Source organism: Microplitis mediator, chromosome 2 (assembly GCF_029852145.1).
Source record: "Microplitis mediator isolate UGA2020A chromosome 2, iyMicMedi2.1, whole genome shotgun sequence".
Classification (NCBI taxonomy): Eukaryota; Metazoa; Arthropoda; class Insecta; order Hymenoptera; family Braconidae; genus Microplitis; species Microplitis mediator.
This window is the reverse complement of record NC_079970.1, coordinates 10,889,413-10,903,920: the sequence shown is the minus strand read 5'-3', so window position 1 is coordinate 10,903,920 and position 14,508 is coordinate 10,889,413. Positions and strand designations below refer to the sequence as shown.

The following is a 14,508-nucleotide window of genomic DNA, read 5'->3' as shown; positions in this document are numbered from 1 at the left end:
GCTAGACAAGTACATAAAACACCTCAAGTTATATATATGTGTGGGCCCTTGTTTTATCAAGACCACAATAAGATTGATAAGATAAGTGGATCCATTACAATACATAGTATTAAGGGTTTGGCAACGTCATGAAAGCAGGCGAGAGAAAAAACAAAGATAGAAATACATTAAAAAGAGAGACGAGATTAAGATGTTTAAGAAGTTTAAGAAGTTAGAACGCACTGTTGCCACATCTTTTTATTAAATCATATGAGTCAAAAACAACCGAGTTATTTCGTTACTTTCTTTCATTAAATAAGTAATAATTTTTAATTTATAAATTCGTTATGTTACTATGAATTAATATAACTATTACACGGACAAAAAACTCTCGCAATTTTCACAATCTTTTTATCAAACTTTTTATTCTATAAAATTGTAACGCTGGACCAGACTCTCCAAATAATATACTATATACTATACCCGGGAAAAAATGATTTTGCCTAATCATATATGATCATGCATAATTGTCTATATATGATCAGATCCAAAAATTGGCCAGGTCTGATCATACATAACTTGATCTGTTTATACATGATCATATATGATTATATATAATCATGCATGAACGAATATAGTCATTTTTAGAATCTCATTTAGAATATCTGTAAATTATTAATTAAGTAGTTTAATTAGGATTTATTGTCTTCATCAATATCAATGTTGGTTAAAATTAAATAAAAAAAAAAAAAAAAAATTATTAACCATCGACAATTATTTTACTACGAGGTCACCCATCCAATTAATGACCAACGCCGATGCTGCTTAACTTTGGTTATCGATGGTTTGTAGTCTGATCCTCTAGTCTGTTATACACTTACAATTAAGAAAAGTTTATGGCATTACTTAACTCAAATAATCATATTGATACTTTATACTTTTAAATTACTGCCGAAACCTTTGAACATTTTTTAAGTATTGGGGATTTAAGTTTGATTGATAGTTGACAGAATAAAAATTTAATAACATTGATATTAAAAAATTGTCATATTAATTAATATATATATATATATATATATATATATATATATATATATACATTTAAATATTTATAGGTTTCATATCAATGAAATCTGATCAGATTTAATCATAGACATATATAACTACATATAGGTTTATATCAGTCACGTCTGATCAGATCTAATTATATATAGGCCTATATCTAATTATATATGGGTTTGTATCAATCATGTCTGATCAGATCTAATCATGTATAGACTTATATATGATCATATATGGGGTTACAACATCTAGGTATGATTATATCTAATTATATATAGACTCATATATGATCAGACCTGATCATATATAGACTTGTACATGATTATATATGGGGTCATAACAGCCAGGTATGATCAGATCTAACTATATATAGACTTATATATAAATAGATCTGATCATATATAGACTTATGTATGATTATATATGGGGTCATAACAGCCAGGTATGATCATATCTAATTATACATAGACTTATATATAATCAGATCTGATCAGATCTAATTATATATAGACTTATATATAATCAGATCTGATTATATATAGACTTATATATGGGCTTATAACAGCCAGGTATGATCAGATCTAATTATGTATGGGGTCATATATAATTATATATAATTATATATGACCCCATATATAATCATGCATGATTATATATAACTTCATATATGATTATATATAATCATATATGATCATATATATGAACATATATAATCATATATGATTAGGCAAAATCATTTTTTCCCGGGTATACTATCGTAAATTCTATTTGATAAATATTACTACCAAAAACATTATAATGACCAATACTATAGAGCAAATTTTACAAGCCTGGTTAACAATACGAGTATCGTAAAATTCAACAATCGATAATGTGAAATTTTCACCCCTACGAACGAAAAAGAGAAGGTTGCTGACTGATGCAGCCAGAGAGAAAATAGAGAAAGAGAAGCATTGAAGGAAAATTTTAGAGGACACATGGCTCTTGACAAGATTGTCAAATAAGTATGAGGTAGAATTGTTATATATTGAAACAGGCATGAAGATAAACACTTGCGAGAAGCGTAGATGGTAGTGCCATCTCGTACAGAAAAGCCGAATCCCAATATACATTTATATATACCCATACAAACATCTTATCATAGTGTAGGTAACTCATACACTGGTCACTCATATGTACACTAGCGCTATGCACAAAAAATACTATTAACATCAATTTAGAAATACTCCTATTTGAGTATCGTAAAATTTGTTACTTACACTGAAAAGATACAGAGGCAGCACTGGAAAGTTAAAAAAAAGTACAAGAATAATTATGTTTTTGTATCTTATTTTTCATTCCTATACTTTTTACGATACCAGTATTGTATTTTTCTAACTAAACTTAATACAACAATCTTTTGGTAAAATTACGATGGTAAATTGTAAAAACTCTTTTGTAAACAGTAAGTTTTCGTAAAAAATATTTGATAGTTTACGGTAAAACGAGTAGGGTGCGGGATTACAATACTCGTATAATAAATTTTCATAGAATTTTTTTTTCGTGTAGGACAATTAAGCAAACAAAACAATTCAAACACTACTTTGACTCACTAGTTTCGCGTAACCTCCTTAATAAAAAAATCCTCCTATAATTTCAGTTTAGTGTCTCAAAAATTGAACTGGCACAAGGGGAGGTCCCCTTCCTATTTAAAAAAAAAAGATTTCTTTTCTACTTTGTAAATAACTGTCAAAAAATTTTATCTATTTTTGGATTCTGAAATCTTGTAGGAAATTGAATTCTCTACATAAAAAAAAAATTTGGGCGTCGGTTGACCCTGCGGGCCAGCCCTAAAACTTCCCGCTGTTTTCGAGCTCAAGGAGCTTGAAAACATCACTGTGAATGTATTTTCGAGCTCTCCGAGCTCGAAAATGCTATTACATGGAATCATTTTTTTATGAGCTTTTCAAGCTCTAACAAGTTACGTTTTATGCTAAAGTTTTAAAAGTTAAGAATCAAAAATCATTAATGAAGAAGCGGCTTTTAAATTTTTATTATCGATTATGTTCTCTGAAATAAATGTGTTAAGGCAGAAATCAATGTCAGTGATCAAAATCAAGATTTGAATGAGTTTAGACTTAGGTCAGAGCAATGATATATGGAATATCCGAGAAAAACATTAAAGACTGGGTTTTTGAATTTTTTGCTGACAATATCTTTAAAACTAAGGAACAAGTTATATGAGATTATCTGATGATCAGAAGAGACTACAAAGAGAAAGAGTTGGTATGATTTCTTGCCTTGATTCACGGGAATTCAAAAACTCAAAAATAATTTTAAAAAATTAGGATAATTTTTTTTTTTTTAATTTCGTTTTCATCGAAATCTTATGAACTAATCAACTGATTTTTATGTTCTATGCGGCATTAAATTCTGCTTTTCAACCACTAACGTTACAAATATTTAAAAATTAATCAGTACAACAATTCTGATATTATTCAAAAAATGCTAGGGTTGCACTCGAGCCGAGACAAGACAAGATTGGAACGAAGATTTATAAATAAAAAAAAAAAAACATTTTCGTTTACACTTTTGTTATGGAATAACTCGAAACGTATTGGCAGGGTGTGGAGTATAGGGTGGGGACAATCGAATCGATTGTAGCGCCTGCAGTGGACGAAATATGCGTTAAATCGCACTTGTCTTGTGAATAGTTAAATGAAAGCAATGTTAAAAAATAAGAACAAGTAGTTGTTGTGTTGTTAATTGCAAAAATACTGACAGAAATAGTAATTGCAAGTTTTATACATTTCCATCCATGATATTCATCTTTGGCTAAAAATTATTACGGGGAATTTTTTAAATTACAAATTTTTAACCCAAAGTATTTTTAATTGTTGAGTTTTAAAATTCAAAATTACGAATAATTTAAATCACTTCACTTTCTTTACTTAATGCAAATTAATAATTTTAACTTTGAAAAAATTATAATTATAATTATTTTAACTCATTTGTTATTATGACTATTATTGTTATTATTATTATTATTACAAGCTAACCTTATATCGTTCAAAATAATATTTATTTTGTATTTATTAAAATTTTTGATACTTATTTTTTTCAGTACAATCTACTCTATATTTTTCCACCTTTCAAATGTGGTATCACACATATATTTCGCAATCTTTAAAAATTTTAATTATTTGTTTATAAAAACTTTCCGTATTCTCTCTGTGCTTTTTGAGGATGATTTAATGCGGTCGACAGATGTCGTTTTCGTCGCGCACCTTGCCAATACTACCGATCAAGCTCAATTGTTCACAGAATCGAGGCAATGATGAACCACTTCGAATGCCATATTATCCAAAAGTTCCCATAGAATCCACTGAAATGGGTCAAAAATGACATAGAAACCAATTAAGTCGGTTGATTTCTATGCGGTTTTCGACCTATTTGGGTGGATTCTATGAGAATATGTACGTACATACACTTGGACATCAGCTTGAAAATAAGAGCTTAAAAAGAATAGCTTACTACGACTTTAAAAATGATGAGGTCTGCTCAAAACTCGGCTTCCGAAAATTAAACCAACACTAATAACTTTCCTTTTTTTTTTTTTTAATTTTAAATGTTCTTCGCAGGAAGTTGGAATATCTGGAAAAAAAAATTGACCCTGCAAGGCAGTCGCAAAACTTACATCTCGGCCAAGTAAACCGATTAAGATGGTTCTTTCGCAATCAATGCGTTTTATTGAGTTCTACACGGAAAAAACAAAACAGTACTGGTTATTGTTCTGCGCAGTAATCGACGAACAGTACAGGGAAAAATACATTTTAACATGACCGATTCATATTACAGCAGGGATGAGTCATAGCTTAACACGTACTATTACTTTTTGAACAGTAACCAGTGCTGTGCTACACAATACATGAAACATATGACTGGTTATTGACAAAATAGTTGCTATTAACATTCAGAACAGTACTCAGTCCTGTTCTGACATGAACGGTTACTACATTCATATGTGTCTTTACTATTCTTGAAAGTAGAGGTCTATTCTAACCTTTCTCTATAGTTGAATAGTTTTCTGTCAATTAGCTTTAATGCGTTTTACAAACTGATGATTAAACTTATAATTTGTTATAAAAAAAAAGTTAGAAATAAATAATATTCTCTAATATATCTAGCCAAATATTCTCATAAAATCATCATTAAGAAGTTTCAATTTCTGGTATATTAAAGAATATTATTTATTTCTAACTTTTTTAACTTCCCGCTAAGAAAATTGTAAATTTTCAAAAATTCGGGAAGTTATTGGTTTCGGTCCGATTTACGAAAATCGAATTTCCATCAGATGTCGACGTTTCGAGGTCCTAGGAAGCTATCCTGACTAATTTCACGATGATGTCCGAGTGTATGTATGTGTGTACGTACGTACGTATGTAAATATTCTATAACTTTTGAACGGATGAACCGTTTTTGATCGTTAAGGTGTCATTCGACGCAGCTTGTTAAATACTATGAGCTGTGAAAAATTGAACTTAATCGGTAGGGTGCGTTTAGAGATATTTCTAAAATAAAATTTTTTCGAAAATGTTTTATTTGGATAACTTTCAATTTGCTTGATAGATTTATTCCAAAATCTCATCAGCTCTAGAACTCTATAAGCCGCGTCAAATGCCACCTCAACCATCAAAATCGGTTCATTCGTTCAAGAGAAACCGTTGACGAAAGAATTCAAAAAAAAAATTTTTTTTGGTTTTTTCGAAATTTCTCAAAAACGACTCGATAAATCGATTTTAAAATTTGATCAGCTTTAGAACTTGATAAAACACGTCGATTGCCGCCTCAACCATCAAAATCGGTTAATTCGTTCGCGAGATATCGTGGGAGAAAGAAATGCTAAAAAATGGTTTTTTACAAAACAATGGCATACAAAAGTATTTGCGAACTCGAAGAGCTCGAAAATGTATTCACAATAATGTTTTCGAGCTCAACGAGCTCGAAAACAGCGGGAAGTTTTGGGGCTGGCCCGCAGGGTCAACTGACAGACCGATTTTTTTATAACAAACTATAAGTTTAATCATCAGTTTGTAAAACGCATTAAAGCTAATTGACAGAAAACTATTCAACTATAGAGAAAAGTTAGAATAGACCTTTACTGTCAAGAATAGTAAAGACACATATGAATGTAGTAACCGTTCATGTCAGAACAGGACTGAATAAAAAAACATGAAACTTTTCATTTTTATGTATAATTATTCTTAAGAAAACATGTTTTTTAATAATTTTTTATATGTTCATACTTCGAGGATACAAATAATTTTTTTAGCTCAAAGAGATCAAACAAACAAATTCACTCAAGGGTATTATTGAGCTTAAAGAGCTCGACAATGTATTCACAAGGATGGTCGCGAACTTCAATAGCTTCATAACAGTAGAAATTTTTGAAGCTGGCCCACAAGGTCAACCGTTTGCCAGAGTTTTTAACTTCCTGATAAGAAAACTGAAAATTTTTAAAATCAAAAAAGGTAAGTTATTAGTTTCAGTCCGATTTTTGAAAACCGAATTTTGAACAGATCTAGACGTTTGGAGGTTCTAGAAAGCTGTTCTGACTAATTTCGAGATGATGTGCATGCACGCGCGCGTGTGTGTGTGTGTGTGTGTGTATGCGCGTGTGTGTGTGAACCTTTTACACTTATCCAAAAAATTAAAGGAACAATAAAATTTTATAAATTTTTTAATGATTTTTTGAAGGCTGTATTTTCGTAAAAAATGATCTATCGAAAAAACAAAAAAAGCAAATTGAAGCTGGAAATCTCTGGTTTCAAGATCTTCCAGCAAAATAATTTTCTGAGCCACGGTTTTCGCGGAATCATAAGAAATAGGTCGAGACAAAATTTTTCTAAATTTTTTAGTTTTGTCGTTTAGGTCTACGGGCCCGGGAAAATTTTTTTGAAAAAAACCAATTCATGGCTCGTTTAGGAAATTTATTCAGGTACATTTTGCTTTTTTTGTTTCTCTGTACGACAATTCGCTGCTGAGATATCAGCTTTCAAATGAAAAAGGATCCTTTTGTCTTTGATTATTGATATCTCAGCAACTAATGGTCGCACAGAAATTTGAAGGGCAGTCTAGGAAACTTGAATGAATTCCCTATAAACTCCATTTTCGATTTAAAAAAAAAAAAAATGTTTTTTTATCCTTCACATCAATTTGAAAAACCCACAAAAAACGGCCATTTTCTGGTTTTTTAGTCAACTCATCGCTACTTTGCAAATATTGATAGAAAGGTTAATGTTGCCAGGTGATTTTACAACTTAATGTACCCCCAAAAACCCTAGAAATTTGCAGATTGATCCATTGAACCGTTTGTCCGGTTCGATTGCTCAAAGTTTTACAAAACAATTAAAGAAACAAGTTTTGCTCCTTAATTTGTGTAATGATTACCAAAATGAAAAAATTAATTTTTTCCGGATTTTCTTTTATTTTTGCGTTAGTTATTCAGTAAATGTAAGGTAAAGAGAAAAAAAATTTTTTTTTCGAAAAACGAGATAAAATAAGAATTTTATGCTTTTTTTTTACGTTTTACTCGGGGGTTTTTTTTCGTATTGATCGGCAGTTATCGATCAAATTGAACGGAATATAGTATAGTGCCGGATAGCTCAACTGGTAGAGCACTCGGCGCGATACCGAATTGGTCTGGGTTCGATTCCCAGTTCGGGCTATCTATATTTTTCTCAATTTATCTATAAATTGTCTTATTGAGAAGGTTATTTACATGTTTGCATGTTTAGGTTTCCACTATATTTAAATGGTGTTTTACCGTACGATGGACGGTGTGGCTCAATAAGTTATAGATCAAATTGAACGGAATATAGTATAGTGTAGTCCACCATTTAAATATAGTGGAAACCTAAACATGCAAACATGCAAATAACCTTCTCAGTAAGACAATTTATAGATAAATTGAGAAAAATGTAGATAGCCCGAACTAGGAATCAAACCCAGACCAATTCGGTATCGCGCGGCGTGCTCTACCAGTTGAGCTATCCGACACTATACTATATTCCGTTCAATTCCGTCCGAAGGAAAATAAACAAAATTATTTAAATTTTTATTTTTTTTATAACTTGTAAACTACTTAAGCGATCGACTCCAAAATATAATCAGTTTTAAGTCTTGATGAACACTTTCGATTGTCGCAAAGCACGTTCAAATCGGTTAACTTGCTCCAAAGATATCGTCGGACAAAAAAAGGTTACACACACATACATGCACACACACACATACACAAAGCCAGACGTCCATCCGGAAATAATCAGTACAGTTTTCTAGAACCTCAAAACGTCGGGATCCGATGAAAACTCAATTATCGAAAATCGAACCAAAACCAATAACTTTCCTTTTTTTTTGAAAATTTTCATAGCGGGAAGTTAGAAGAGTCAACTCAGAAAATACTGACACCTTACTGTAAGTAGTGGTAAGTTCTACGACTGGTTCACATTGTTAACCAGTTTTCGAATTTTTTATCCATTTGCCGAGAAATGATCACCTTGTCATTATTAGAAAACTTCTTAAATACATATTTAGCCTTGAGATTCAGCTATGGCTTTTCAGAAATCTCGATTTTTCGATGTTTTAAATGGAAATATCTGCTTGGTTACAACTAAATGTTATTGTGTCAATGATTTAAAGAGAAGAAATTTTTTTTAAAAACTCAAAATGATTGTATCGAAAAACTCACTGCATTTTCAGTTTGTGGACTCGCTCGAGTTGCTGAAGTAGATATCAGTGCATGAGTTGAGTTATCACCTTCAACAACACTCTGCTGAATCAAATAAGTGCCGTTACCTTGCGATAATATTTGACTGGCAGTAGTATTCGAGCCTTGTCCGGAAACCTGGAATGTCATTGGTACTCAAATAATTTTTCAAGGCGCTAAATCGATAAACTAACTTTTGTTTCGTACTTGGGCATAAGTTACAGGCGTATTAGTGGGCGTGTAATATTGGCTTGAAGAGGAGGTGTACATAGTTCCTGCTTCGCCAACAGCATAAACTGGATATGTCCTAAAGTAGAAAAAAAAATTTTTAATTCCGTTTAAGTGATTGAACTGCCACATTTGGTATTAAAAATCAGTACATCTGTCCGTTGGATATATTGTAAGTTGAACCATCTCCTTCAACATATTGCACATAAGTAGGATGTGATACCGATTCGGAGCTGACTGCTTCACCATCACCAGATACTGAAAAAAATTGGAAAAATATCAAATGTATTTCAGAAAATTTGACTTGAAATAAAAATCAGTACTCTCTTAAAATGAATCAGCGAAATTTCACTAGTTCAATCAGTGAACTTTTAGTGTGATTGAATCAGAATATCACGCTCATTGGTTTCAACCAGTTAACTAAAAATGTCGCGTACAAAATGCCAAAAGGGCGTATAAATTGATTTTTTTGCCAATCACTTTGCAAACATATTCTAAGCTTAAAAATAAAAAAAAAATTCCAACGGCAAAAGGGCGTATGTCTCAAATTATATGCCATTTTGGCTTTAGGAACTTGAACACTTTGTGATCCAAAGCCAACAGGGCGTAAGAAAATTTTTTTTTCTAATCGCCTGTCAAACATATTCTAAGCTGGAAAATGAAAAAAAATGTCGAAGCCCGAAAAGCGTAATGTTTATTTAATCCGATTTTATTACAAAATAAATGTTTAATTTGAATGCTTCAGAAAATGAATTATAATTTCCTGAAATTGAAACAAAGAAAAAAATTAAAAACAAAGAAATGAATTATAATTTTCTGATTTATAATTTACTGAAAAAAAAGTATTTTTCCTTCCGGAATCCAAAATACTATCGATCCAGTTTTTCTTATAGTTAGTAAACGTATTCTTACTGTGAGAAACCTGGTATAATTCCCACAGCAATACCAATTTTTCTTGTGGGACTAAACCTTTATACTATTTTATGTTTACGTATAACATGTTTTACATAAACATTTATTATAACCGCTTATAAATAGCATTAACTTTTACTTACTGCTTTCAAATCCTTACTCAGAACAAAACAATATCGAAATGAATTTATAATATGCAAGAGAAACAAGTCTGCAGTGTCAAAAATCGGTACTGATCATAATTCATAGCGAAAAAAAAATTTTTTCAATTTTCAAAAATCGTAAAAAAATAGTAATTATGGAAGGCCTACTACCGGACCGAGCTTTAAAGTTGCAGAGTGGATAGAAGTTTAAGATAGAAAATTTTCAAGAAAATTGAAGGATACATATTTTTTTAAAAACACGGTTGAAAACTTAAAATTCAAAAATCTCGATTAAAAACATTTCGTATATTTGTTTTGTATTTTTTTCTGTAAAGGCCATCTAAAAACAAAAATGTTGAAAAAAAAACCATTGAATTTCGACCATTATTACGAAAGTTATGATAAAAAAACTATAAAAAAGAGCGGTTTTCTTGAAAATTCGATATTTTTTGAACCATTGATAAAAAAAATCTCAAAATTTACCAGGAAGCCTCTTTTGAGGGGTACTAAAAAATACCAAAAAATTAAGAAAATCGGAAAAATCAATTTTTGAAACCGTCCGATTTGGCGTGGAATGCCCCATTTAATACCCTAAAATGGGTGAAGGAGCTGAAAGGTACATCTTTCATAGACAATTTCCTATTTGGATAGGATATTTTCATGCTGTTTAATCATATTATAGACTTAGAAATACACTGGTCACAGAAATTAAGGGATAGAAAAAAAATCCGAAATTTTTAGGTGATTTTCAACATGCTGTAACTTGGTGAAAAATGGTCGTATGAAAAATCTAAAAAAAGCAAATTGTAGCCTCAAGTTTCTAGTTTTCAGATCTGGACCTCGAAAATTTTTATCATGTACGGTTCCGGAGTAATCATAAGAAAACCAACGAAAAAAAAATTTTCAAAATTTTTGCTGGTCTTTCAATACCTCTATGGGCGACAATAAATTTTTTTGAATAATCCGACTGTCTGACTTTTCTCGGAAATTTTATGCCCTTTAATTTGGTGGCCTTAAAAAGTCTCTACGACGATTTGGCGCCGAGTTATCATTGATCAAAGCAAAAAAGTCCATTTTGGCTTTGATAATCAATAACTCCGGATGTATTGGTCGTACGGAGAATGGAAGCAGGGTTTTGAAAACTAGAAAACATTCTCTATAAGGCAAAATTAGTGGCATTTGATAGAAAAATTTTTTTTAAAGCGAAATTGTTTGGTAAAAAACAGGTCAAAATTCACAAATTTAAGGATATTCGGAAATCTTGCTATAACTTTGGATATAACGGATCAACAAAGGATATCTTCGACTTTTTTACAACCTCAAAGTGTCCTGAAAAAACCCTAAAAATTTCAAATCGCTGCGATTTTTCTTTCTTAGTGCCCCGAAGCTTTAAATTTATCGATTTTGTCAAAAATCACCATAATTGGTAGTTTCTCGGTTTTTGTTCATTTTTTCGATTTGAAAACGTTTTTTTTACCGATAATCTTCATTTCTTCCATCAAAAAGATCGATTATCGAAAAAAATTGAAAAAAAAAGATTTTGAAAAAATTTTTTTTTTTTCTCAAAATTTTTTTTTCCAAAAATTTTTTTTTTTCGAAATTTTTGTTGTTGTTGTATCTGCAATGATTCATCATTGTCAAAAAAAATTCCTAAAATTTTTTTTACCGCTGTAACTGCATCTGCTTTAAATGTCAACTTAACAAACATACGCTTTGGGTAACTCTAATGCCGGCGGTAAAAAAAATTTTAGGAATTTTTTTTGACAATGATGAATCATTGCAGATACAACAACAACAAAAATTTCGAAAAAAAAAAATTTTTGGAAAAAAAAATTTTGAGAAAAAAAAAAATTTTTTTCAAAATCTTTTTTTTTCAATTTTTTTTGATAATCGATCTTTTTGATCGAAGAAATGAAGATTATCGGTAAAAAAAAACGTTTTCAAATCGAAAAAATGAACAAAAACCGAGAAACTACCAATTATGGTGATTTTTGACAAAATCGATAAATTTAAAGCTTCGGGGCACTAAGAAAGAAAAATCGCAGCGATTTGAAATTTTTAGGGTTTTTTCAGGACACTTTGAGGTTGTAAAAAAGTCGAAGATATCCTTTGTTGATCCGTTATATCCAAAGTTATAGCAAGATTTCCGAATATCCTTAAATTTGTGAATTTTGACCTGTTTTTTACCAAACAATTTCGCTTTAAAAAAAATTTTTCTATCAAATGCCACTAATTTTGCCTTATAGAGAATGTTTTCTAGTTTTCAAAACCCTGCTTCCATTCTCCGTACGACCAATACATCCGGAGTTATTAATTATCAAAGCCAAAATGGACTTTTTTGCTTTGATCAATGATAACTCGGCGCCAAATCGTCGTAGAGACTTTTTAAGGCCACCAAATTAAAGGGCATAAAATTTCCGAGAAAAGTCAGACAGTCGGATTATTCAAAAAAATTTATTGTCGCCCATAGAGGTATTGAAAGACCAGCAAAAATTTTGAAAATTTTTTTTTCGTTGGTTTTCTTATGATTACTCCGGAACCGTACATGATAAAAATTTTCGAGGTCCAGATCTGAAAACTAGAAACTTGAGGCTACAATTTGCTTTTTTTAGATTTTTCATACGACCATTTTTCACCAAGTTACAGCATGTTGAAAATCACCTAAAAATTTCGGATTTTTTTTCTATCCCTTAATTTCTGTGACCAGTGTAGAATAAACAAGCTTACATTGAACATATACATCAACAAGCTTACATTGGACATATACGACTAATTTTGCTTCCCGAGTTGCTGTTAAGATGACTATTTTCGTTTATTTCGTGTCAAAAATAGTAATGACCATCGTTACATTGTTAGATTATAGATGCTATTCAAAAGTTATAGTTCTATCTTGCATAACACCAGTGGACTCATTCAAAAAGCTAATATTAATATCTCTGCCTCAAACTACTTTCTATTAACATGATCGGAATTGAAGTACTACAACCCGATTTTCAAAAATCGAAATTCCATCAGATGTCGACGTTTTGAGGTCCTAGGAAGCTGACTGTTTTCAGAATGATATCCGAGTGTCTATACGCGCGCGCGCATGTGTGTGTGTGTGTGTGTGTGTGTGTGTGTGTGTGTGTGTGTGTGTGTGTGTGTGTGTGTGTGTGTGTGTGTGTGTGTGTGTGCGTGTGTGTGTGTGTGTGTGTGTATGTATGTGTGTGTGTGTGTGTGTGTGTGTGTGTGTGTGTGTGTGTGTGTGTGTGTGTGTGTGTGTGTGATCATTCTATAACTTTTTAACTAACCAACTGATTTAGATGGTTTTTGCGACAATCAAAAGAGCTTGTTAACTATCAACTTTCCTGTGGATTTCAGATTATTTGATTAAATAGACTATAAAATAATAAAGAAATACAAAAAAAAAATCATTGTTTTTCTGAATTGACTCAAAAACAACTTGATCGACCGATTCCAAAATTTAATCAACTCTAGAACTCAATAAAAAGCATCGATTGCCGCAAAAACAATCTCAATTCTTGAAGGGAAAGAAATGATAAAAAACGGTTTTTTGCAATTATCTTTGAAGTGACTCGCCCGATCGATTACTTAATCTAGTCAGCTTCAGAACTAAATAAAATGCGACGATTGCCACAATGAACGTCGAAATCGGTTGATGTTTTTAAAGATATCGGCGTTGAAAAATTGGAAAAATAACAATTTACCTCGTTTTTCTTGGATAACTCAGAATATAATTTACCTAATGGTCCAAAAATCATACTTGCTTTTCGGCTTTATAGTTTTATTCGATCACCATTGTGATGGTGGGATGGTGTACTGCCGAGATGACCAGTACCCAGTGAACACATGACCTTATTTTGACGTCATACGTAGGTCATAGCAATGTCACGACATCTGATGTAAATTTGATGTCAATCTGACGTTCTATATGACTTTAATATGATGTAAAGCTTGTGACATCATATTGATGTAAGCATGACTCTTGTACGATGTCACAGTTATGACTTATGTATTACGAACGTTTGACATAGAATCTACATCACATTGTTATGTAGTAATAAAGTCATTATCCGTATATCATAATGACGTAATTTTAAAATCATACATTTATGTCAGTAGCAAAGTCACGGTTATACGTAATGTGGATGTCACTCTTAAATCATATCTTTACATCAGTGACAAGTCAGTATTTTACGCAATGCTGATGTAATGTCCGAGTCATAGTTTTTTATCATCTATTTATTGAAATAAAACAATCATAGAATGAATTTTCAAACATGTGTAAATGTGTAAAAATAACAACTAAACATCGAACATTTTTGGGGTCAAAGTAATCGATCAACTCGGTAATAGATCATTCAGACGTTTTAGATTAAAACATTAGCGTGAGCATAAAAAAATTAACTTTATTTTTTTAAATGATATATCGAAAATATC

The 14,508-nt window shown here is 31.2% G+C and overlaps 1 protein-coding gene across 3 annotated transcripts in view; it reads right to left on the bottom strand.

Annotated features, from left to right (window-relative positions):
- LOC130678771 (DNA-binding protein RFX2) overlaps positions 1 to 14,508 on the bottom strand; it is a 115,527-nt gene that overhangs the window by 54,767 nt on the left and 46,252 nt on the right. For all 3 annotated transcript variants that reach the window (XM_057486229.1, XM_057486228.1, XM_057486230.1), the window contains exons 4-6: positions 9,166 to 9,271; positions 8,993 to 9,092; positions 8,768 to 8,923 (exon numbers count right to left, since the gene is read on the bottom strand). In XM_057486229.1, the coding sequence (XP_057342212.1) occupies positions 8,768 to 8,923; positions 8,993 to 9,092; positions 9,166 to 9,271 (362 nt within the window). The remainder of the gene's footprint in view (positions 1 to 8,767; positions 8,924 to 8,992; positions 9,093 to 9,165; positions 9,272 to 14,508) is intronic.